Here is a 27,481-nt window from a genome sequence, read left to right as displayed (position 1 = left end):
AGTCACTAATCCACTTAGCTAATCCATCCAGGTACTCTCAAGTTCAGGTGTATACAAACCCACCATACTACCCTAATCAGTTTCTGCTCCACACAGGTAACCTAATTTACCTGTTTGATTCCTTCAGGTACCCTAATCATTGAACACGCCCAAGAATCTGATGAAGGCACCTTTGAATGTGTAGCAGAGAACGAGTTTGGATCGACCTATTCATACCGTGCTATGCTTTACATCAGAGGTAGGTTATGTTATCCTTGTGCTAAGCTTTACATCAGAGGTAGGTTATGTTATCCTTGTGCTATGCTTTACATCAGAGGTAGGTTATGTTATCCTTGCAGCGGGTGGCTACAGGGGATGGTGAGTAGAGGGGGTGGGGGAGTGAAGGTGTTGGGCCGGCTACCTAGGTATGATCTCACAGGGTGGGGAGGTGCGAGGTTGGACCAGGCCACATCTGACGGTTTAACTCAGTAACTGAGATCTAGAGAGGAATTTTTAAAAAGTTCGTTTTGACGATGTAAATCATCACATGCTCACACCGATACAATCCTTGCTACAGTACAGCTATGTATATCTAGACTAGCCTTGTCTACCGTAACTAGCCTTACCTACCTAAGGATACCTTGACTAAGTTTTCCCACCATGACTAACTTTGACCAACCTTGCCCGTCTGGCTCTCATGTTGAACACTTAACTCCCATCACTAGACGAACAAAAAATGTTCTGGGTGTGTGGGGTACCAACATGGGCTGTGTGTGGGTGAAAGGTTGTGTGAGTTACAGACTGGTTGGTGTGTGTGTGGGGGGGGGGGGGGGGGGGGGTGGGTGTATTGGCATGTAGACGTCTGAGGCGAGTGGGTATAACAATTTAAAAATTCTGATTGGTCTGCAATGCGTAAAAATGCTTTCATCAATTAATTAACTGATTATTTCAAACAATAACTTAATCACTGCAGTAAAGAATATGCCAGTCTCAGATAGTTTTAAAATCAATTCTTGGAAGTTTTGTATCGAAATGTTGTCCGTTGCTGTTGTGTCATAAACTCCCCTGTGGTTGCTTGCTTTACTAGCTCAGTCAGCCATCAATCAAGGGACCTTATCAAAAACTTTTAAGGCTGAATTCATCACACACGCCATATGTGTAGAACTGGTCATCACACACGCCATATGTGTAGAACTGGTCATCACACACGCCATATGTGTAGAACTGGTCATCACACACGCCATATGTGTAGAACTGGTCATCACACACGCCATATGTGTAGAACTGGTCATCACACACGCCATATGTGTAGAACTGGTCATCACACACGCCATATGTGTAGAACTGGTCATCACACACGCCATATGTGTAGAACTGGTCATCACACACGCCATATGTGTAGAACTGGTCATCACACACGCCATATGTGTAGAACTGGTCATTACACACGCCATATGTGTAGAACTGGTCATCCCGCGCGTGGATTAAAAAAATGACCGTTAAGACTGAGATTGGAATTCCCGTTTCACGTGAATAAAACATTCCGTGACGTCTGTTGTTACCAGAATAATCGTTCACTGGGGGGAGGGGGGGGGTAGCGCTGGTGAGCGCTTCTCGCCACTTTAAGTAGGTCACATAGATAATCTTTATCTGAGCTTTTCGTGAGGGGAGGGTGTGCTGCACGTCGAGGGAAACGTATGGTAAAAGGTTCTGATAAAATTCATCACTTGCTTGGATACTTTTATTTTAATATCGATAACAGCCTAGGCTGTTTAGATTAGTTACAGGGAGGGTTGTATGTTGGTGTAGTTACAGGAATGGTTGTATGTTGCTGTAGTTATAGGAATGGTTGTATGTTGCTGTAGTTATAGGAATGGTTGTATGTTGCTGTAGTTATAGGGATGGTTGTATGTTGCTGTAGTTATAGGAATGGTTGTATGTTGCTGTAGTTATAGGAATGGTTGTATGTTGCTGTAGTTATAGGAATGGTTGTATGTTGCTGTAGTTATAGGGATGGTTGTATGTTGCTGTAGTTATAGGGATGGTTGTATGTTGCTGTAGTTATAGGGATGGTTGTATGTTGCTGTAGTTATAGGGATGGTTGTATGTTGCTGTAGTTATAGGGATGGTTGTATGTGGCTGTAGTTATAGGGATGGTTGTATGTTGCTGTAGTTATAGGGATGGTTGTATGTTGCTGTAGTTATAGGGATGGTTGTATGTTGCTGTAGTTATAGGGATGGTTGTATGTGGCTGTAGTTATAGGGATGGTTGTATGTTGCTGTAGTTATAGGGATGGTTGTATGTTGCTGTAGTTATAGGGATGGTTGTATGTTGCTGTAGTTACAGGGATGGTTGTATGTGCCTGTAGTTATAGGGATGGTTGTATGTTGCTGTAGTTATAGGGATGGTTGTATGTTGCTGTAGTTACAGGGATGGTTGTATGTTGCTGTAGTTACAGGGATGGTTGTATGTGCCTGTAGTTACAGGGATGGTTGTATGTGGCTGTAGTTATAGGGATGGTTGTATGTTGCTGTAGTTATAGGGATGGTTGTATGTTGCTGTAGTTATAGGGATGGTTGTATGTTGCTGTAGTTATAGGGATGGTTGTATGTTGCTGTAGTTACAGGGATGGTTGTATGTTGCTGTAGTTACAGGGATGGTTGTATGTTGCTGTAGTTATAGGAATGGTTGTATGTTGCTGGAGTTATAGGGATGGTTGTATGTTGCTGTAGTTACAAGGGTGGTTGTATGTTGCTGTAGTTACAGGGATGGTTGTATGTTGCTGTAGTTACAAGGGTGGTTGTATGTTGGTGTAGTTACAAGGGTGGTTGTATGTTGGTGTAGTTATAGGGATGGTTGTATGTTGGTGTAGTTACAAGGGTGGTTGTATGTTGGTGTAGTTACAAGGGTGGTTGTATGTTGGTGTAGTTATAGGGATGGTTGTATGTTGGTGTAGTTACAAGGGTGGTTGTATGTTGGTGTAGTTATAGGGATGGTTGTATGTTGGTGTAGTTACAAGGGTGGTTGTATGTTGGTGTAGTTACAAGGGTGGTTGTATGTTGCTGTAGTTATAGGGATGGTTGTATGTTGGTGTAGTTACAAGGGTGGTTGTATGTTGGTGTAGTTACAAGGGTGGTTGTATGTTGGTGTAGTTATAGGGATGGTTGTATGTTGCTGTAGTTATAGGGATGGTTGTATGTTGCTGTAGCTATATGGATAGTTGTATGTTGGTGTAGTTACAGGGATGGTTGATACAGCATGTTGCTGTGTTTTAGAGGTGTAAGAAAGTACAACATAGTTGGTGTACAAAGGTACGTGATACACAAATGACCATATGCTCAGGATGAGATGTTTAGGGCTAGGTAAAATGTCGTCAGTCAGTGAAATGTCAGGCTTATCATTGGTCAGTTAATTATAAGACATTTCATTGGTCAGTTTCTTATAAGACATGTCATTTGTTAGTTTCTTGTAAGACATATCATTTGTCAGTTAAAATGGTGTCAGGTTTTAATCTTCGTCCAAAATCTAACAAGTCGTGCCATGGGGGAAGTGACCAGTGACGTCATGTATTGACCCCCCCCCCCACCCAGGCACCATCAACTCCCGAGGGGCGTGGTTTTAAATTGTGCCCACGTACAACACCCTGGGGATATTAATTGAACGTCTAGATCAAACACGTGTGGTCAACGTGAGGAACATTGTCACATCACGTGATCGACTGTTTTGGTACGTCGGGGTTGAAGCTCCAAACATGAATTAGTGGGGGAGTGTGGGGGGGGGGGGGGGGGGGTCATTGGTGGCTGATAGTGGTGTTAAAGATGTGAGTTGGTCGTGTTAAGTGAAGATGTGAGTTGGTCATTTGAAGATGTGAGTTGGTCATTTCAAGATGTGTGGGTGTTGAATAACTCAGCAACTCAAACATCTTCCACGGCAACACTCTGCTGCATCACAATGTAGGTATGGCTAATCGATAACGGTGGAATTTAAACAGGTTGAATAACGATTTTCTGTCCTGATAATATGTGTTTATAAGATCCAGTCGGTACTAGCTGTGACGTTTCGTGACTTTAGCTGACACGATTGTAGTTTGACTTTAGTCAGACACGATTGTAGTGTGACGTTTCGTGACTTTAGCCTGACATGATTGTAGTTTGGTGCAGGGTGTGTGTGACGTATCGTGATAGTGCTTGTTGACTGCAGTGTGATGTTGGACTTGAGTGTTGTACTATGTTGATGCCGTCTGTATGAGTAACCAACCCGTTGTATGTATGTGTTACCAACCCGTTTTATGTATGTATGGTCAACCTGTTGTATGTGTGACCAACCCGTTGTATGTGTAACCAACCCGTTGTATGTGTGACCAACCCGTTGTATGTATGTAAGACCAACCCGTTGTATGTATGTGTGGTCAACCTGTTGTATGTGTGACCAACCCGTTGTATGTAAGACCAACCCGTTGTATGTAAGACCAACCCGCTGTATGTAAGACCAACCCGTTGTATGTATGTAAGACCAACCCGCTGTATGTAAGACCAACCCTCTGTATGTATGTAAGACCAACCCGTTGTATGTATGTAAGACCAACCCGTTGTATGTATGTAAGACCAACCTGTTGTATGTATGTGTGATCAACCCGCTGTATGTGTGACCAACCCGTTGTATGTGTGACCAACCCGTTGTATGTAAGACCAACCCGTTGTATGTATGTAAGACCAACCCGCTGTATTAAGACCAACCCTCTGTATGTATGTAAGACCAACCCGTTGTATGTATGTGTGATCAACCCGCTGTATGTGACCAACCCGTTGTATGTGTGACCAACCCGTTGTATGTATGTGTGATCAACCCGCTGTATGTAAGACCAACCCGCTGTATGTATGTGTGACCAACCCGCTGTATGTATGTATGACCAACCTGTTGTATGTATGTGTAACCAACCTATTGTATGTATGACCAACCTGTTGTATGTATGTATGACCAACCTGTTGTATGTATGTGTAACCAACCTATTGTATGTGTGACCAACCCGTTGTATGTATGTATGACCAACCTGTTGTATGTATGTGTGACCAACCTATTGTATGTATGACCAATCTATTGTATGTATGACCAACCTATTGTATGTATGACCAACCTATTGTATGTATGACCAACCTATTGTATGTATGACCAACCTATTGTATGTATGACCAACCCGCTGTATGTATGTATGACCAACCCGCTGTATGTGTGACCAACCTGTTGTATGTGTGATCAAACCGCTGTATGTATGTATGACCACCTCCCCCTTGTTTGTTGCATTCACTCGTCTAATTGATGACAACCCGTTGTATGTATGACCAACCCGCTGTATGTATGTATGACCAACCCGCTGTATGTATGTATGACCAACCCGCTGTATGTATGTATGACCACCTCCCCCTTGCTTGTTGCATTCACTCGTCTAATTGATTAAACAACTGCACCAGGGTGTCAAGGGAATTAATCCATTGAAAGGGAGCTAATCAGGAAATGAGAGCAACTCCAGATCCCATTTTTTTCACCATCTCCAGCTATTTTAGTTAGTGTATCGCTAAAGACACAGTTTAGTCATAGTTTAGTGGGGACATAGTTGAGTCTTATTTCCTTCACATTGTACGACTCACTGACCATCAACTACACGCTGACCTTTCTACTACCCACTGACCATCGTTTGTGTGCTACTCACTGACCGTTGCCAACACACTGACCTGTGTACTACTCACTGACCATCAACTACACACCGACCCTCGTACCACGAGAGACCCGTGTTAAACCAAGCACACATAACAAGCCGAGCCAAATGAAAAACTTCCGTCTCTCCTTCTAAGATTTCTCCAACCTCAGTTCTTGGCATAGGTCAATCCGCCCGTCTAAAAGGCAAGGGTCGAGTTCAAAGGTCAGAGGGTAGTTAAGTAGTCCCCACTTAAGTTCCACTTGCAGGCCAGTAAACCGTTCCCTCGTCACGTGATCGGGACTACAGATAAACAGTCAAGGCCACACTTGTGTGAGCAGACAAAGAAACTCTCTAAACAGCCTTGTTACAGAAACTCTCTAAACAAACAGCTTTGTTATAGGAACTCTCTAAACAAATTGCATTGTTATAGGTACTCTCTAAGCAAACAGCTTTGTTATAGAAAATCTCTAAACAAATAGCTTTGCCGCTTTTTATTCACCCATATCAACATTAACTCAACAGTCTAACGTTTTATTCACTCAAAAGTCTAACGTTTTATTCACTCAATCACTCATACAATCACTAAACAAAATAGCACCACCTGACAGTCCAGACTAGTTCGGATATTAATTATTTCACAACTCCAGCTTTTATATAAGGGCCACTACGATACTTATCGTCCGTTAATGCCACTACGATACTTAGCGTCCGTTAGTGCCACTACGATACTTAGCGTCCGTTAGTGCCACTATGATACTTACAAACCGTTAGTGCAACTACGATACTTTTTAACCATTAATCCCACTATGATACTTATAGACCGTTAGTGCCACTACGATACTTATCGACCTTTAGTGCCACTACGATACCTATCGACCGGCCCCTCACGACTGTCAGTTAAGTCAAGCTAGAGACTACCACCTGTTCCAAGATGGCTTCCCCTGTCAGCTCATGTCAGGGGTTAAAGCCACGCCTACCTGGTGGAGAAATAAACTACTCACACGCTGAACAACAAACTACATTCAAAATGTGAACAAACTACATTCAAAATGTGAACAACAAACTGCATTCAAAATGTGAACAACAAAACTGCATTTAAAATGTGAACAACAAAACTACCTTCAAAATGTGAACAACAAACTACATTCAAAATGTGAACAACAAACTACATGTAAAATGTGAACAACAAACTACATTCAAAATGTGAACAACAAACTACATTCAAAATGTTAACAACAAACTACACTCAAAATGTGAACAAGCTACCTTCAAAATGTGAACAACAAACTACATGTAAAATGTTAACAACAAAACTACCTTCAAAATGTGAACAACAAACTACATTCAAAACGTGAACAAGCTACCTGACCTTCAAAATGTGAACAACAAACTACATGTTAAATGTTGACAACAAACTACATTCAAAATGTGAACAGCAAACTACATTCAAAATGTGAACAGCACGTCCAAACCCATACGCCACCCTTGAGACCAACATTTACATCCACCCATTAGATAGACCAACATTTACAGCCGCCCCCCCCCCATTAGACCAACATTTACATCCACCCATTAGATAGACCAACATTTACATCCACCCATTAAATAGACCAAAATTTACATCCACCCATTAGATAGACCAACATTTACAGCCCCCCATTAGATAGACCAACATTTACAGCCACCCATAGACCAACATTTACATCCACCCATTAGATAGACCAACATTTACAGCCCCCCATTAGATAGACCAACATTTACAGCCACCCATAGACCAACATTTACAGCCCCCCATTAGATAGACCAACATTTACAGCCACCCATAGACCAACATTTACATCCACCCATTAGATAGACCAACATTTACAGCCCCCCATTAGATAGACCAACATTTACATCCACCCATTAGATAGACCAACATTTACATCCACCCATTAGATAGACCAACATTTACATCCACCCATTAGATAGACCAACATTTACAGCCCCCCCCCCCATTAGATAGACCAACATTTACAGCCCCCCCCCCATTAGATAGACCAACATTTACACCCCCCCCCCCCATTAGATAGACCAACATTGCCTCCACCGTTTGTGTTTGTTTCCTGTGCTACCTACGTCAGTGCCCTCAGACGTCAAATTCGTGGCATCAACCTGTGACGGTTGGTATGCTCAACCTGTTTGTCGCATCACTCCTATCAGATGCCTGCCCTCTATAAAATGCAGTCAGAATAGCTCGTAAACTTGTGTTTATAGTTTTGTGGTCTGGTGGTCCCAGGTAATAGTTACCTGCTTGTGGTCCCAGGTAATAGTTCTCTGCTTGTGGTCCCAGGTAATAGTTCTTTGCTTGTGGTCCCAGGTAATAGTTACCTGCTTGTGGTCCCAGGTAATAGTTCTCTGCTTGTGGTCCCAGGTAATAGTTCTCTGCTTGTGGTCCCAGGTAATAGTTACCTGCTTGTGGTCCCAGGTAATAGTTGCCTGCTTGTGTCCCATAGTTACCTGCCTGTGGTCCCAGGTAATAGTTACCTGCTTGTGGTCCCAGGTAATAGTTGCCTGCTTTTGGTCCCAGGTAATAGTTACCTGCTTGTGGTCCCAGGTAATAGTTACCTGCCTGTGGTCCCAGGTAATAGTTACCTGCTTGTGGTCTCAGGTAATAGTTACCTGCTTGTGGTCTCAGGTAATAGTTGCTTGTGGTCCCAGGTAATAGTTACCTGCCTGTGGTCCCATAGTTACCTGCTTGTGGTCCCAGGTAATAATTACCTGCTTGTGGTCCCAGGTAATAGTTACCTGCTTGTGGTCCCAGGTAATAATTACCTGCTTGTGGTCCCAGGTAATAGTTACCTGCTTGTGGTCTCAGGTAATAGTTACCTGCTTGTGGTCTCAGGTAATAGTTGCTTGTGGTCCCAGGTAATAGTTACCTGCCTGTGGTCCCATAGTTACCTGCTTGTGGTCCCAGGTCATAATTACCTGCTTGTGGTCCCAGGTAATAGTTACCTGCTTGTGGTCCCAGGTAATAGTTGCAAGTGTTGTTTTATTATCACTGTGGGGGGGGGGGGGGGGGGGGGGTCAGCCCCGATCACCTACCAACAAACCATACGTCTCTCTCGGCTCCGTAGACCGACAGAATTTGACGTCTCCCGCGCGATAGACGGGACACGGCCATCTGATCTGCGCTACCTGACATTTTAAACAGTTTTTTATTTTAGCTAGGATGTTGGTTTTTATAAAAATGTAACGGTTTATTTGCAGCCCAAGAAATGTAGAAGAAAAAATATTATTGAAAACCGAAATAACTCGTGTCGGTGTCTGGGTTGTTGTGGTTCATGGATTGGTGGTGGGGGTAGTGGTCCTTGGATGTGGGGTTTAGTGGTCCATGGATGTGGGGTTTAGTGTTCCTTGGATGTGGGGTTTAGTGGTCCATGGATGTGGGGTTTAGTGGTCCATGGATGTGGGGTTTAGTGGTCCATGGATGTGGGGTTTAGTGGTCCATGGATGTGGGGTTTAGTGGTCCATGGATGTGGGGTTTAGTGGTCCATGGATGTGGGGTTTAGTGTTCCTTGGATGTGGGGTTTAGTGGTCCATGGATGTGGGGTTTAGTGTTCCTTGGATGTGGGGTTTTGTGGTCCATGGATGGGGGTTTAGTGGTCCATGGATGTGGGGTTTTGTGGTCCATGGATGTGGGGTTTTGTGGTCCATGGATGGGGGGTTTAGTGGTCCATGGATGTGGGGTTTTGTGGTCCATGGATGTGGGGTTTTGTGGTCCATGGATGTGGGGTTTTGTGGTCATGATGGTGTGTTTATTGGTTTCTGTGACTATAGTTTCTCGGGTACGTTTATTGAATATGCCAGAGGCTGCACAAAGTCCAACTAACTTACGCCGTCAGATTACCACTGTGATGAACCTTTGTTAGCGCCCCGTCTGTTCCCGTGTACCCTGACACCAATGGTTTACTTGTAAACAGAGCCACGAGGTCGTGTTTTGCTCCTCGTTATGACAGGTGACTATTTGCCGTGCGTCTACCTGGTCTAAATCATCTCAGGTAGGCTAATTGGTTACCTCGGGTGGTACCGGTGGTACGGGTCTGTTGATGAAATTAGGGGGAGGGGATACAGGTAAACGGGACAGGTTGCAGTATCCTGCTACTCGACTGGAACTCTGTGGGGGGGGGGGGGGGGTATGGGTGTCACAGACTCCTGGATATCTGATAGTCACGTGACAAATAAGTTGTTAGTTGTATTCAAATGTAAGCTAACAAAGCTTGTCTTGTGTATTCCATCAAATGTTTCATCAATTATGTTGACTAACCCTGTTATTTTCTCCCCCCCCCCCCCCCCCCCACCCTAACAGTGAGACGAGTGTCCCCCAAGTTCTCGGGTGCCCCCAGCGACGTGAGAATCCCACCCGGCAACGACGTGAACTTGACGTGCGTGGCCGTGGGGTCCCCCATGCCGTACGTCAAGTGGCGGTCTGGCGCCCAGGACTTGACCGGAGAGGACCACATCCCTATCGGCCGGAACACGCTGATCCTGACCGACGTCCGGATGTCCAAGAACTACACGTGCGAGGCGTCGTCCGACCTGGGCAACATCGAGCACCACGTGCAGGTCATCGTGGAAGGTAAGCCGACACCTGTAGCTAGCAGCCGACACCACTCTCAACAGCCCTCTCTCTTGGTGCAGGGGTCGGGACAGCCTTAAGCTCTTCAGGTTAAAATAAAAATCTCGGACCGGTAAGGAAACCAAGAGAAAATATATCTTAGCACAATGGACGTCTTCGGCACTTGGTTGTTTCAATACTATTTTTTGAAATCCCATCATTTGTAGGGGGTTTAGTCTAGAACAGTCTATCTAAACGATGTATGGTTCGGTGGGGGGGGGGGGGGTGAGCTAATAGAGAGTGGGGGGTTGGAGTGTTGTTGGGCCACGGACAGCTTTTAGATCCTGCCTGCCTTCACGCCATGTTATATAACCCTTAGATGTCCTTCAACTTGCTCCTCACATTTCGATTGGTCGCCCAGAACTTCTGCAGCGCCACCTCTCTAGCATGTACTTTCCGCTTGCAGAGAATGCTCCACCGTCCACTCCACTCTCCACTCCACCAACTTGAGGCGCACCCACACTTTTCCACTACCTGTTTCTGCATTTCTCTGCGTTATTTTTAACCTGCACCTTCTTTCAATACAAGCATTCGATATTTCCCCAGTACCTACCCACACCAACACACCCACACCAACCCACCCACACCAGGCCCACACAGCCCATCCACACCAGGCCCACACTAGACCCCCCACACCAAGCCACCCACACCAGGCCCACCCACACCAACCCACCCACACCAACCCATCCACACCAGGCCCACACAGCCCATCCACACCAGGCCCACACCAGACCCCCCACACTTGGCCCACACCAACCCATCCACACTTGGCCCACACAGCCCATCCACACCAGGTCACCCACACCAATCCACCCACACCAACCCACCCACACCAGGCCCACACAGCCCATCCACGCCACCCACACCAACCCACCCACACTTGGCCCACACCAACCCATCCACACTTGGCCCACACAGCCCATCCACACTTGGCCCACACCAACCCATCCACACTTGGCCCACACAGCCCATCCACACCAACCCACCCACACCAACCCATCCACACCAGGCCCACACAGCCCATCCACACCAGGCCCACACCAGACCCCCACACCAAGCCACCCACACCAACCCATCCACACCAATCCACCCACACCAGCCCACTATAGAAGTGGTCTCAAAACACTGCCGATTGAACATGTTTTGCTTTTAGTGTAGTTAGTAGTGCTACAAATTCGTATTAATAAACCTTCCCATCCTAACTCACTTGTAATATGCTACAAGCAGCAATTGTGTCATTAGGAAATTAAAGTTTTGTATCATTAGGTAATTAAAGTTTTGTATAAATAGGTAATTAAAGTTTTGTATAAATGGGTAATTAAATAAAATTGCGTTTACAACATCTGTGCCAACTTTTTTTTTAAAAGCAAGGTAAAAATACACGGCTAAAATTACTTACAAAACTTTTATTTTAAAGGTGTATTTGGTACTGTCCAAGTTCTAAGACAGAGTTTGTAACAGTTTTTATTTTGTTTGTTACAGTTAATTTATCCAAGGTTTATTAATACATATTTGCCTGACAATTCCCCCCCCCCCCCCCCCCCCACTTTCCCTCACACAAATCCAACAGATTTTTTCTGGGCAATCAAATTTTCTTCTCATTGTGTGTGGTTGTGTTTTGAACCCGAACCCTGCTCCGTAGTTGAACCCTGTGTCGCTTACCCAGATATTGTTCACCGTACATGTCTTAGACTGCTTGAGCCACTCAGCTCCCCCTCCCTGCCTTAGAAACAACAAAAGTCTGGCCATCCTAGCGGCCGTTTATTTTTAGCCTTTGACGCTTTGACTTTGAAAGCCTAGAGGCCTAGTTTGTTTGATCGATATATCGATACGCTCTACGCCCCAATGAACTAATTGTTCTTATAGATTTTACAAGTCGTTGCATTTTCGATTTCCAAAGGGTATTTTTTCTTAGTTTAGAAAAATGTTCTGATAGCGTCCGAGCTAATGCCAATGTCCAGGCCCAATTTTCAGCACTAGTGCCACATTTAGTTGGCTGTTTGGTGGAAAGATGACGTCGTTAAGTAGGACTCAACTTACGTCATCGGTTAGGTGCCACCTAATCGAGAGGTACTCCTCAGTGAAGAGATAATACCTCAATCGAGAGGTAACTCCTCAATCAAGAGGTACCTCATGAGTGAGATATTTGACGTGGGAGTTTTCACTTGAACTACATAACCTCGCGCCTCACAAAAAAACACAGCTGTTGAAAATGTTTCGTATAAACTTTTGTTTATCTATTCATGTCCCCCCACCCCACCCCCTTCCGTTCAGCCTTTTTATTGTCACATTTTGAATGGGCCTTTTTTTCTCTATTTAACTCGATCTGTTGTTCTATATTCCTCTCCTTCCCCCCCCCCCCCCCAGCACCATTGTGTTGTCAGCTTTTTGATTCCCAATTCCAAATAACTGTCTCCAGTGTCGACACACATCTACACAGATGACGTCACTGTCCTGTTGTTTGTGTCTGGACATCTTACGTAATGCCTCACCCCCCCCCCCCCCGCCACTCCCCCAGATTGCCGTTAATTGACTCGTGTTGGCCCGTCGTGTCCGTTGATTTTTGTCTGACCGGATTGTCTGGCCACAGTCTGGAACCAACTGGTACACACACACACAGACACACATACACTGGTACACGGTTTATCTAGTCGTGGGTGTTCACACACACATACGTATGCGCACATACGCACACATATACACACACATACACACGCACATATATACGCACACATAAACACACACATATATATATATATATATATATATATATACACACATACACGCCCATATATACACATACACACATATATTTATATACACACACTCACCCTACAGACACTAAAAAATGTACAGTTGCCACAACAAGAAAACTATTTATAAAAATCACAAATAGCTCAAACGGTACCACAAACACCAGATATAACAGAAATAAAACTGTATCCTATAGCAGAGGCGTAGCGAAAGGGGGGGGGAGGGGGTACATATGTCCCCGGGCGCCAACCTTAGAGGGGGGGGGGGGCAAAATGGGTTGGAAAAACAAATGAAAATATTATTTTAGCTGCATTTTAGCTTTATGAGGGGGGGGGGGTATTGCAAATCTAAAGTTTGAGGGGCGCCAAATTGAAAGTTTGTCCCCGGGCGCTGGGAAGGGTCGCTACGGCTCTGTCCAATAGTCCCCACTCATCCCTCGTCAGTTATTGGCAGACGACACATTGTTTACACGTAAGGCGTGCACACACCCACTGATGACCGTGAAACTAGACCACTGCCTCTATATGCCCTCTGCCCCCCCCCCCCCCATACACAACCAACACAAGTGAGAAGCTAAGCAGAAAATATTGCAGGAAGTCGACCATTTATTGCCCCATTATATTTTCTCCCGGGGGGTGATCAAACCATTGGCTCCTCTAATGCGTTTAGTCAGCTTACATCGATGTTGTCCTCCTATTTTTATCTGGCTAGTGTTGCCCAGAGTTTCTAGAGCGAGGCAGCAAGTCATCCCGCCCTCGCTACACGCCCATTGTTTGTTTACCTCCGCCCCTCTCGCTATCTACAGCCGCCATGTTTGTGTGATGAAATTAGATCTGGGATTTCCCGCTAGGGGCACGATAAAAGAGTCGACGTTTTGAAGGAAGAAAGCAAAATGTGGCACGTGATGACGTGGGATAACACCCGAAACCTGCCAGTGGACTAAATGTAGCAAGTCTCCAGCAGACGACCGATTGTCCAGCAGACGTCCCAATGTAAAGTAGTTTTTGCTGTCTAAAATGAATATTAGAGCCCTTGTCGGCTACTACACCGCCCTGTCCGGTTGCTACACCGTCCTATCCTATGGATGTCCAGCCGTTTGGCCACTTAGTTTTGCCGGAACCTTCCAAAATTTTCTAGCTCGTTTCCCTCCGCCTTCCTGGTGAAAGAAAAATTAATGAGCATTAATTAGCACAATTTTTAGAATTAATTATCCCAAAAATTGTGATGTCCTGGAAAAAAAGCCGTTATCAGCGTGTGAGATCTAGCATTAAATGAAATGAGATCAAGTTTTTTGGGGGATTATAAAAGTCAGATACATCTACACCGGCAGATTTTCGTTGAGGGGCTTTCACAGTTTGACGTCCTGACAAAAAATATAGGCAAGATTTTAAATTTACGTCAGTTGGAGAGTTTCTTTTAAAGCCAGTCTTTTGTCTGGCTTAGCTGCTAGAGATACCAACACTGACCCACACACCAGCACTAACCCACACACCAACACTTACTCTCACACCAACACTGACCCACACACCAACACTGACCAACACGCAGCAACACTAACCCCCACAGTTACCAGCACCGACCCCCACAGATCCATGGGTCAACTACCCTGTAGGATCGTGTTGTATCTGACCAGTTGACCGGTGTACTCATTAGATCAGTTCTGTAAGTCCAGGTTGGAAAAATGAATTTCTGGCATTTGATGTCGTCCCTTGTTTGACCATCAGCACTTGACCATAGCAGATTGTTACATAACTCCAGACTGTAGAGATGGCCTTCACTACCCGATACATTAGCGCTTGACCATAGCAGATTGTTACATAACTCCTTCACTACCCGATACATCAGCACTTGACCATAGCAGATTGTTACATAACTCCTTCACTACCCGATACATCAGCACTTGACCATAGCAGATTGTTACATAACTCCTTCACTACCCGATACATCAGCACTTGACCATAGCAGATTGTCACATAACTCCTTCACTACCCGATACATCAGCACTTGACCATAGCAGATTGTTACATAACTCCTTCACTACCCGATACATCAGCACTTGACCATAGCAGATTGTTACATAACTCCTTCACTACCCGATACATCAGCACTTGACCATAGCAGATTGTTACATAACTCCTTCACTACCCGATACATTAGCGCTTGACCATAGCAGATTGTTACATAACTCCTTCACTACCCGATACATTAGCGCTTGACCATAGCAGATTGTTACATAACTCCTTCACTACCCGATACATTAGCGCTTGACCATAGCAGATTGTTACATAACTCCAGACTGTGAAGATGGCCTTCACTACCCGATACACACCAGCTCAGACACGTACGTGGTTTATTTATAGAACGGAACTTCCCTGCCCCCCCCCCCTCCATCATATCTTAGCCTATCTGTCTGTACCTTTCATCACCCCACAGGCTCCCAGACCTGGCTCAAGTTACCCTGCCCATCTCCCCTTATCTACCCTCCTACCCAGGACGCTTTATGTGCTGGGGTCTAGATAATACTGGGGAGGGGGGGGGGCACAGTTTGAGAAGCGCTGAAATGGGGGGATGGGGAGGGGCACAGTTTGAGACACTTTAAGAGGGCATCTACAAAACTCCAAGTTTTAATAGACGCAGGGCAAAACGTCTTTATAGCTAAGCCTGGGTTGATAGGGGGAAAATTAATTGAGCAAGATAATGGGCGTGATTTGGTAGAGACTTGTAGACGCCATTTAGCCTGTTTCTTTCATCGGGAGTTAGTGCCCGTTTTAAAAATATATCAATGAGTTATCTTCTCATTTCTCCTTCACATGGTGCCCCTCACAAAGTTAAAACCCAAGTAAATCTGTTAGATCTCACCGCTTGTACTCAATAAGGCTTTGGGGTGAAACATTTAAAATTCACGGCACTCTGATTCTTACGGTAGTATTTCATTCGTATGGTGGTATTTCATTTGTATGGTGGTATTTCATTCGTGCGATTGTATTCCAGACTTGACCTGAATTCTCGTAAACACCAATCAAATGACGTCATTTTCCCCTCAGTACGGATTAATTAATCCGCGTCCGACCGTGTCTAATTTGTCCGTTATATGAAGACGAATCCAGGGCGCACCAACCTTGCCTACGGGCACGCCTGCTACGTTTCTGGCACCGAGGGTGGGGGGGTGGGGGGCGCTGCGCGCGGCACCAGCCGGCTGGCGGGGAGTTGAGTCCTTCGTGAGATGGTCGAGTTGAACCTGAGGAATCAAGGTGAACACAGAATCATGCTCGCTTCCGTGCAAGTTAATCGTCTGTGTATTCACGTGTGCCATTCTTTTCTCGGATCTCTCGCTCTTACTGTTGGAATACCTGGCTTTATTCATTAAGTGAATTCCGTGGGATCCAGGTAACAAGAGGATTAGCTAGAGCAACTCACTACGGATGTTGACTCGCATCGCACGAGTTTGCTAAAGAAAACAGCAACTTTCCTGGGAACACATTTGTTTCCCGTCCTGGTCGTCACTCGCTTCAAGTGGCCAACTTTCGAACCTCGGCTTACCTTCGTCCTGTCTCTGTCTGTCACTCGTTATGTTGCTGGTTTGAGCCGGTGGTTGTCTGCGCTTGGTCAGCAGTTTGTCACGTGACTGGTTGTCACGGTCAGTAATACACGGTCAATAGACCGTTGTATCCAAGTCAACCACCGACACGAACTGACCAGTGATTCTAGAACCACCGACACAAACTGACCAGTAGGTCTGTAGTTCTAGAACCACCGCCTCAACTGACCAGTAGGTCTGTAGTTCTAGAACCACCGCTACAAACTGACCAGTAGGTCTGTAGTTCTAGAACCACCGCCTCAACTGACCAGTAGGTCTGTAGTTCTAGAACCACCGCTACAAACTGACCAGTAGTAGGTCCGTAGTTCTAGAACCACCGCCTCAACTGACCAGTAGTTCTAGAACCACCTTCTCAAACTGACCAGTAGCTAGTTAAGGTTTTTTTCTTTCACATTTGTGTTGTCCACTCTATAAAACGCTGCACCATTTTTTCACATTTTTTTCACATTGTTGTGTGTCACATTTTGTGAGGCGTTCTTCACACTCAAGTTTTCTCAATTTTCCACTCACCCTACACTCGGTGTTTTGTTGTATTTTCTCGCTTGTATCACGTGTCTCGGAGCTCATTTGGTAGACTGCAGAGCTGTGAGGTCTTCAAGTAGCCGTTGTATACAATGTTTTAGTCAAACTTGTACACAATGTTTTAGTCAAACTTAATGCAACCGTTTTACCTAAAGATACAATGTTTTGGTCAAATATTTAATGCAATCGTTTTACCTAAATTAATTTAAACGCAGTTTTAGTCAAACTTGATGCAACCGCTTTACTCCAATTTAAGTACACGCAACTTTTAAAGTCACACTTAATACAACCATTACAACTTTTAGACAAACAAAAAATTATAACACTAAATGATAGTCGGCCACAAATTGAAATCGAGTTAAGCCTTTGGTTGCTGGCTAAATGGTTAACACACGAGAGAGTTTAGACGTACTGGCTAAATGGTTAACACACTAGACAGTTTAAACTTGCTGCCTAAATGGTTAATACACTAGAGAGTTTAGACTTGCTGGCTAAATGGTTAATACACTAGACAGTTTAAACTTGCTGCCTAAATGGTTAATACACTAGAGAGTTTAGACGTACTGGCTAAATGGTTAACACACTAGACAGTTTAAACTTGCTGCCTAAATGGTTAATACACTAGAGAGTTTAGACGTACTGGCTAAATGGTTAACACACGAGAGAGTTTAGACGTACTGGCTAAATGGTTAATACACGAGAGAGTTTAGACGTACTGCCTAAATGGTTAATACACGAGAGAGTTTAGACGTACTGGCTAAATGGTTAACACACTAGACAGTTTAAACTTGCTGCCTAAATGGTTAATACACTAGAGAGTTTAGACGTACTGGCTAAATGGTTAACACACGAGAGAGTTTAGACGTACTGGCTAAATGGTTAATACACGAGAGAGTTTAGACGTACTGCCTAAATGGTTAATACACGAGAGAGTTTAGACGTACTGCCTAAATGGTTAATACACGAGAGAGTTTAGACGTACTGCCTAAATGGTTAATACACGAGAGAGTTTAGACTTGTGGCTAAATGGTTAACACACTAGACAGTTTAGACTTGCTGCCTAAATGGTTAATACACGAGAGAGTTTAGACTTGCTGGCTAAAACACCCGCGACTGGGTGGCTACGGCTTCACAGCTCTGCCCCACAGCTCCGTCACGTTCACAGCTCCTGTGTGTGAGCACCTCCCCACTTTCATCTATTTTGTTTGTTTGATGTGTGCCTTGGTGATTGTAAATATTGTTGATGATGACATAGGATTGGGACGAAGTTGGCCGGATGGCTAGTGGCCTGGTCAGACTTTAACGTTTGTCACGTGACTCCATTGCTCCACCATGGTCACTGACCCTAAAAGCTGCGGCCGCCACAGACTTTGGGAGATTGTTATCTCATCCATCTTTTTCCTCTCCCTGGCTCTGTCCACGGATGCAGCTGCGCCCGACCCCCCTAAGGGCATCCGGGTCCTGGAAGTGACGGCGTCGACGGTCAAACTAATGTGGGACACGGACACCTCCCCCGAGCCTGCGCGCTCCTACACCATCGAGTACCGGAACCAGAGCCGGAGCAAGTTCGACCAGTTCAGGACCAACATCCGGACCAACGTCTATACGGTCACGGCATTGAAAGCCCACACGGCCTACTCGTTCCAAGTGGTGGCCGAGAATCTAGTCGGCCGCAGCCGGCCAAGCAAGATGGTAGAAGTGACCACTGGAGAACTAGGTCAGTACCACAGGTCCCACATGCATGCACTCTAGCACACTCACACTGCACTCCACCCTCACTCTGGCCCCGGTCAAAGTTGAATGTTTACCATGCTGTGCTTGTGTAGTTGTCTCTAACCCGTGCTGAGATCCCGGTAGAACACGCCCCACAAAATCTTACTCGTGCTGCATCTTTACCGAGCCAGCCGGTGAGAACACTGTTGCATGTCGTGTCCATACCACATCCCTTGCTTTACACGAATGTCTGACACGATTCTCAACACAGTTTGAACGTGTAGTGAGCGGGTATCTGTAGTGATCTCCCCTGTTTAATGAGCTGGGGGTGTAGCCCCGGTTAGCTCCCTTGATATCCGACTATCTTCAATCGGCGCTGAGCAGCATGTGTCCCGTACCCCGGTCTAAGGCCCAGCCGCCTAGATCAGGGGCAGGAAACTTGCTGCCGCTTTCAAACGGTGCCCAGATTATCTCCGCTCTTTCAATTGCTTCTTGCCTACTGTCAGATGTGCACAACACACACACACACACATTCTTGCCTGCAACACACAGGACTAAGTGCTCACACACACAACCTGTTTCTATTCAGACTCACACATCTCTCTAAACCGTTCAACACTCACACCCACACCTAACTGACGGCGTTACTTGTCAACTTGAGATCAAGTTGTTGAACTAAAGAGAAACTTGTTTAAGCCCTCGACCAGCAGCTCGGCTGATCTGGGAGCGTCACGGCGTTTTAACCCGCCACCCACACTCGTATTGAGCGGAGAATTGGTTTAGTTCGGTTCCGTGTTTATAAGAGCTGTTTATCAGTGCTGTTTATCAGAGCTGTTTATCAGAGCTGTTTCTGTTATTGTTCTACTTGAGTTTGTGTGCTGGCTGCAAATTAAATATCTTGGTGGTGGTGGGAGTCTAGCCTGACCACCTGTGTCGATGAATTAGCGTCCAGCGTCGTGCCGTAATGGGGGCGCAACAAATCTTTCAGCCGACTCCGCTGGCACCGAACCTGCCACTGGCGCTACAGCCGTGCAGCCGTCTTAAAACAGGGCTGTCCCAATTACTGCCAGGCCCTCGTGACCCTGTCAGATAAGGGCTGACAACTCGACGTGATTAGCTCACCCGGCCAAACGGGGAGGGGAGATAATTGCTAATTAAAGAAAAATTAATGCTCGGGTAAACGGTCGTAACGAGGTGTCACGTGACTGTCCGAGAGACGTTGGTTCATTCATAAACAGACACGAGTTTCCGTGGTACTCGGAAGTCCAGCGATACCCCTATCCCCACCCCCTCACACTCACACAGCTGTTCAAAGGGGTCCAGTAAGGTGCATATCTGTGTTGTTGTGTGTGTGTGTGCGTGCCGACCGCCAGTGTAGGGAACAATGTCATTATTCTCGTGTACAATGTGCGTCTTTGTCGGCACAGACCGGTACAACAGCCAAGTGTGCGGCTTGCAGAGTTCTAGAGATCACGTGACCAGAAGATATTCGTCTGCTGCCTACAACGGTTAAACAAGATCAACTCGAATTGATGGCCCTCGCTCGCTCCTCGCTCACGTCTCCATTCAATCGCTTTTTTCTTTTCAGCACATCCAATAACATACGACATAACTAGCACACCACATCAACATACAACACAACCACCACACCACATCAACATACAACACAACCACCACACCACATCAACATACACACCACAACCACCACACCACATCAACATATACCACCACTAGCCCTAGCTCATCCCACCCCATTCAAACTTTCGGCGTGATAATATCTCCATGTAAACCCCCTCCCTCCGATATCACACCAAAATGGCTACCATTACGGCTACCGTGCATGTGGACGGTGTTGTTGCCTCCGTGTATCCATGTCAATGTTTACCTGGCCAGCCCACCCGGGCGCCACGTGACCGTCCCACGAGAACGGTTGATCTAATGTCATCACACGGGAACAGCTGACATTGTATGCCTCACCGTAACACACCAACTGACCACTGTGCCAACACCATCACCAACTGACCTTTGTAGCAACATCATCACCAACTGACCTTTGTAGCAACATCATCACCAACTGACCACTGTAACAACATCACCAACTGACCACTGTACCAACATCATCACCAACTGACCACTGTACCAGCATAATTATCTGACAACTGTTAGTACACCATCACCGCTACCTCATCAACGCACCAGCAACAAAACAACCACTGCCGTGTTTTGTGTACTGTTATTAAGCTAAAATAACGTGAATCGCCCCAGGGGTGGGGGTGGGGTTAGGGCTGAAGTGTGTAGCTTACAACTCAGTACCCTTGTGTGGGGGGTAGGGCTGGTGTGTGTAGTTACACCACTCCCACCCACTAAATCTTGTATTGGCTCACGGTGTATTGTATCGATACTAGCCAAAGCGTGTGGCGCCCACACGATTACGCCCTGGGCACGTAGAGTGTATGATATCGATACAGTCATTAACCGGATCGAATTATCTTTTGTCGTCCCCCCCCCTCCCGTGTGATGTGTAGTAAACGGGGCACTGATTGAGCCGTAGATTGCTGCTATAATTAATCTTAACCCCCTACCATCGGAACCCGCTGTCACATCAAAGGCTTTTTTTCTGGTTCGGAGAGGGTTAACTTGTGCTAGAGTAACAGTCTCTCAACACTGTAACTGGCCATAGCTTCATGTCCCTATAGCGTTGACCACTGGTCATCATGTCATGTAACTAACGTTAAACTACACCAGCGTTTAGCAGTTATTTAATACAAGTATCACGTGGACACTTCTATCAATGCTTACACACGCGTGTATTGTTTGTTTACATCACGTGCTATCGTGTGACGTCATGAACCAAGTGTAAACATTCGGTGTGTTGATGGGACATCCAGCCAACGCCCCTTTAACGGTCTCGTCACGTGCCCAACAGAGTACAGATGTAAATACTGACTTTAAATTGTCACGTGTTTACTGCAGTAGTCCGCATAAAGCCATTCAATACAAACATAAATAAAAGGTCTGATCCTTGTTTGATTGTCTTGTATAGTACACCGACAGTTGTTTTTGTCTTGCCCACACCCACAGGCTTGAAACTGACCACCCAATGACCGTTTCACTCCTCATTCTACCTCACTCAGCGTCCAGTGTGACGTCAACTTTGACCATGAGGATGAGTTAAAATAGATTTTGTCATGAAAAAAGTGGACCAACATATTTCAACGAGACGGGAGGGGGGGGGGGGGGTGAACTGGAACTGTTTTAATAAGAAGAGAAAATGAAGATTTGTGTGTGAAGAGAAATGGACGACTTTAATGTGACTTCATGGCTTTGAAACGACGCGTTTTGTCAATAGGGGGCAAATTATCTGTGACGTCGGATAGCGAAAGCTCTTAGAGTTAATGTCAAAGATTTTCTGGGCAAGTCTTTTTTGGGTTTGTCATTGTTGGTAGCTGGTCTTTTAGACTAGACATTTAGCGTCTGTCTAGCTGGTCTTTTAGCATCGTCTATCTGGTCTTTTAGCGTCTGACTAGCTGGTCTTTTAGCGTCTGTCTAGCTGGTCTTTTAGCGTCTGTCTAGCTGGTCTTTTAGCGTCTGTCTAACTGGTCTTTTAGCGTCTGTCTAACTGGTTTTATAGCGTCTGTCTAGCTGGTCTTTTAGCGTCTGTCTAGCTGGTCTTTTAGCGTCTGCCTAGCTGGTCTTTTAGACTAGACATTTAGCGTCTGTCTAGCTGGTCTTTTAGCGTCGTCTAGCTGGTCTTTTAGCGTCTGTCTAGCTGGTCTTTTAGCGTCGTCTAGCTGGTCTTTCTGCGTGTTGATCCGTCTATTGTGCGTGTAGACCCGTGTTTTGTACGAGTAGACCCGTCTGTAGTGTGTGTAGATCCGTGTGTGTGTAGCATATTGTAGACCCAGCTATTGTTCCCCCAGCCCAAGTAGGCGCCGGTACCAAACCTATGTAGCCTATTGTTGCGTGTAAATGTCGGCAGGTTGACATTTGGGAAGGTGTAGCCTGCACGTGTTGTATGGTGCACGATCCCCGGCCAGATATCCCCGGCTATTTATAGACAGCTTGCATCGGTTGTACACTTGGTGTACTCATCTACCACAAGACTACAGCGAGGGCGATAATTGAGCTACAAATTAGAAATCAGGACGAGACCACCGTTGGGGTATCACTGTCAGAGCCGTGACATTTTCGTTGTAGTTGTTGCTTGTACCTCCAACTGATGGCGTACCAGCCACCCCCTAGGCCACCCATGAAGATTTCAGCCACCCCTATGCCACCCGTGAAGATTTCAGCCACCCCCTAGGCCACCCGTGAAGATTTCAGCCACACCTAGGCCACCCGTGAAGATTTCAGCCACCCCTAGGCCACCCGTGAAGATTTCAGCCACCCCTAGGCCACCCGTGAAGATTTCAGCCACCCCTAGGCCACCCGTGAAGATTTCAGCCACCCCTATATCCTAAGGTAATTTTCGTGGCCCAACAAGAAAAACGTTCTTATAGCTGAACTTGTCTGTTTACAGTCTTTACATTAAACTGTCTCAAAACTAACGTCTTACATTCAACTATGTCACAAAACTAACGTCTTCACGTCTTACATTCAACTATGTCACAAAACTAACGTCTTCACGTCTTACATTCAACTATGTCACAAAACTAACGTCTTCACGTCTTACATTCAACTATGTCACAAAACTAACGTCTTCACGTCTTACATTCAACTATGCCACAAAACTAACGTCTTCACGTCTGCCATCTAGCCCGCCAGTTTCACCAGCCGATACTGACATCTACAAAAGTGGCAAAGTAAAACCTAATTGACGGCCCAATCAATAATTAGTGACAGTTGTTTGTCTGGTCCTGTGGTCATCCCGCCCTGTGTTACTGGTGGCCAGGCGACAACTGGCCTCTTGTGTCTTCTGGCATGGTGAACTAACTCGAGACAGTCGTTGATTAGCACGAGGTGGTCATTGATTAGCACGAGTGCCGGTAGGGAGGATCGAACCATGGACGTTAGCCGTGGAAGTCACCTGTTGTTCATGACATGTGCAACATCTTCTAACTCTGCCGTGTAACTGTGCTGGTCGCCTCACAACAAAATGTGTGACAGTTTGACAATGTTCTCATGACCAACCCTGTGGCTGTCTGATGTTGTGTCATTGAAGACTCCCGTGCTAGCTGCTGCTAAAGCCGTTTACCGGCGATGTTTTCCTCCCAGCAGATCCTCGGCTCGTGCCTTGCTAAACATGAGCTCACTCAGCCCTCGACCCACAGCTCGGGAAATATTCACCCAAATTCCCGCCGAGCTGTTCCAGCTTACAGGCCTGCAGCTCGTAGATTATCATACAGCAAGTCGTCAGCCTAAGACACGAGTAGGTCTTGTTTATTTCTCGTGATATAGCAAGTCATCAGCCGTCCTAAGACACGAGTAGGTCTTGTTTATTTCTCGTGATATAGCAAGTCGTCAGCCGTCCTAAGACACGAGTAGGTCTTGTTTATTTCTCGTGATATAGCAAGTCATCAGCCGGCCTAAGACACGAGTAGGTCTTGTTTATTTCTTGTGATATAGCAAGTCGTCAGCCGGCCTAAGACACGAGTAGGTCTTGTTTATTTCTCGTGATATAGCAAGTCATCAGCCGTCCTAAGACACGAGTAGGTCTTGTTTATTTCTCGTGATATAGCAAGTCATCAGCCGTCCTAAGACACGAGTAGGTCTTGTTTATTTCTTGTGGTATAGCAAGTCGTCAGCCTAAGACACGAGTAGGTCTTGTTTATTTCTCGTGATATAGCAATTCGTCAGCCGTCCTAAGACACGAGTAGGTCTTGTTTATTTCTCGTGATATAGCAAGTCGTCAGTCTAAGACACGAGTAGGTCTTGTTTATTTCTCGTGATATAGCAAGTCGTCAGCCGGCCTAAGACACGAGTAGGTCTTGTTTATTTCTCGTGATATAGCAAGTCGTCAGCCGTCCTAAGACACGAGTAGGTCTTGTTTATTTCTCGTGATATAGCAAGTCATCAGCCTAAGACACGAGTAGTTCCTGTTTATTTCTCGTGATATAGCAAGTCGTCAGCCTAAGACACGAGTAGTTCCTGTTTATTTCTCGTGATATAGCAAGTCGTCAGCCTAAGACACGAGTAGTTCCTGTTTATTTCTCGTGATATAGCAAGTCGTCAGCCGTCCTAAGACACGAGTAGGTCTTGTTTATTTCTCGTGATATAGCAAGTCATCAGCCGGCCTAAGACACGAGTAGGTCTTGTTTATTTCTTGTGATATAGCAAGTCGTCAGCCGGCCTAAGACACGAGTAGGTCTTGTTTATTTCTCGTGATATAGCAAGTCATCAGCCGTCCTAAGACACGAGTAGGTCTTGTTTATTTCTCGTGATATAGCAAGTCGTCAGCCGTCCTAAGACACGAGTAGGTCTTGTTTATTTCTCGTGATATAGCAAGTCGTCAGTCTAAGACACGAGTAGGTCTTGTTTATTTCTCGTGATATAGCAAGTCGTCAGCCGGCCTAAGACACGAGTAGGTCTTGTTTATTTCTCGTGATATAGCAAGTCGTCAGCCGTCCTAAGACACGAGTAGGTCTTGTTTATTTCTCGTGATATAGCAAGTCATCAGCCTAAGACACGAGTAGTTCCTGTTTATTTCTCGTGATATAGCAAGTCGTCAGCCTAAGACACGAGTAGTTCCTGTTTATTTCTCGTGATATAGCAAGTCATCAGCCGGCCTAAGACACGAGTAGTTCCTGTTTATTTCTCGAGGCCAAACGCGAGCTAATGTGAAAAACATGAGCGTACCACACTAGGAACGACAAGATTCCTGAACGGAGCCGCAGATAAAGGTGAAATCAGGTTCGCGCCAATCTGCGCAATAAAAATTTTGATTGAATTTCCATGGCCCTTATAGAGCCGACAAAAGGCCGCTAAAACTCGGCTGGAACAACACGAACGGCAGCCCCGAGCCGTCGCTCGACAAAGTTTATTTTTCTTGCTACTAGCGTGAAATACCAGGCGGGGACGGCCCTCGTAACTCCGCCTCGCCTTGTGGGTTCACGAGCTACACACAGCCCCAGAGTCCTGGATCATTAGCCATAAGAATCAATTTGCCCTCGCTCTAATCCTAGACATGATGGAACGATTCTTCTCCAGCTAGTTCGCCTAGGTAGGGTTAACCCCTGTATCGGCCCCTCATCCCCCCCCCCCCCACTATTGGGAAGTAATTGTTCCCGGTAACCGACCGTTGGTATCGCGTTTCCGTCTGGTTAGACACAACCTCAGCCATCTCACAAAGCAATGAGTTATCTAACCTTGTTTCACAAAGCAATGAGTTACCTAACCTTTTATCACAAAGCAAAGAGCTATCTATCTTTGTTTGACAAAGCAACAAGTTATCTGTCTTTCAAAACATGACGTTTCATGCTCTCACTTTGGCCCTCACACAAAATGTATTATTTGAAAGACATGTTTTAAATAGAATTTTTCATCCTGCTCTGAAATCTTACCTTTCCTCTACTATATGGGGGGGGGGGCTAATTTATTTCCTGTCATTTTTAATGTATCAATTACATCTTGCTGATGTTGTTAAATATGTAGACAATACAATTTCACGTTGTTTATGATCATACGCCGAAAAAAACGTAGTTTAAAATATATTTTAAAAATCAGTAGTAAATTACACAAAACAAAAGGAAAATAAAGGATAAAAATTGATGAGTCTGTGAATTTGAATCACTTGTCTATAGTCCATTGTATGAGACAACTGCCCCAGCCGTTAGTTCAGAGCAGACGATCAACAACACAGGGGGACGTCCAGTACAGCAAACCTCCACAAAGACCAGGGTTCAAATACCATTCGGTGAGGCAAAGACGTCAAACAACCACCCTTACATTTAGCAGACATTCTGGCCTATATTTTCTCAGTGGACGGACATGTTCACTGGGTGCAGCTGGACATGACCACAGACCTACACACGTGACCACAGACCTACACACGTGACCTTAGACCTACAGCCATTTACGACTCTGATTATTGTCCCTAGCATTTGTGCGGCCGTACAAGTAAACAACGTGACGCCACCCCATTTAGCTACCTGACGTGCTACCTGTATTTAACCCTCCCACCTCTAGGGCTACCCGGGGTTTCACGTTTGTTTTTCAAGTTTTCAGATGAATTATTGAAATACCTTTAAAAACCGATCATCACCACCCATTTTTGTTTTCGTTTTTTACCCACATTTAAAGAACTCGAATATAAAGTTTCCACGTTTTTTAGCCCCGACTGTTCTAAAAACTGTTTCCTCTGAAAACAAATATTTGTATGGGTAAAGTTCGACAACAAACACCTCTTTGCTTCATCTTCCTCGCGAGTTATCTGTCTGGGGAAACGTTTTGTTTACTTTCGTTCCTTGGTGAGGGTGGTGGGAGGGCCTGACGTAACACCCCATGGGGGTGGGGAGAGAGGTGAGACTCATAAAACTTTGGTTTTGGCGCCCTGTTAGGCTGTGTCTTATCTAAACCCCCTGTAATCTGATTCAAGCAACCCCGGCCTAGTTTAGTATCACTTTT

At 45.5% G+C, this 27,481-nt stretch overlaps 1 protein-coding gene across 22 annotated transcripts in view; it reads left to right on the top strand.

The window, feature by feature from the left end:
- Positions 1–27,481, top strand: part of LOC131941618 (tyrosine-protein phosphatase Lar) — a 180,646-nt gene that overhangs the window by 99,672 nt on the left and 53,493 nt on the right. For 18 of the 22 annotated variants that reach the window (XM_059300948.1, XM_059300954.1, XM_059300949.1 and 15 more), the window contains 3 exons: positions 128–238; positions 10,024–10,293; positions 18,636–18,923. In XM_059300948.1, the coding sequence (XP_059156931.1) occupies positions 128–238; positions 10,024–10,293; positions 18,636–18,923 (669 nt within the window). Of the gene's footprint in view, positions 1–127; positions 239–301; positions 317–10,023; positions 10,294–16,328; positions 16,474–16,579; positions 16,600–18,461; positions 18,924–27,481 lie in introns of those variants that run through there. The other 4 variants (XM_059300965.1, XM_059300961.1, XM_059300967.1 and 1 more) reach the window with 4 other exon arrangements.

The sequence above is a fragment of the Physella acuta genome, unplaced genomic scaffold (genome assembly GCF_028476545.2).
Source record: "Physella acuta isolate Inbredline_101_S28 unplaced genomic scaffold, ASM2847654v3 ptg000367l, whole genome shotgun sequence".
NCBI lineage: Eukaryota > Metazoa > Mollusca > Gastropoda > Physidae > Physella > Physella acuta.
Note: the sequence above shows the minus strand (reverse complement) of the source record. Positions and strands in the feature narration are given on the sequence as shown.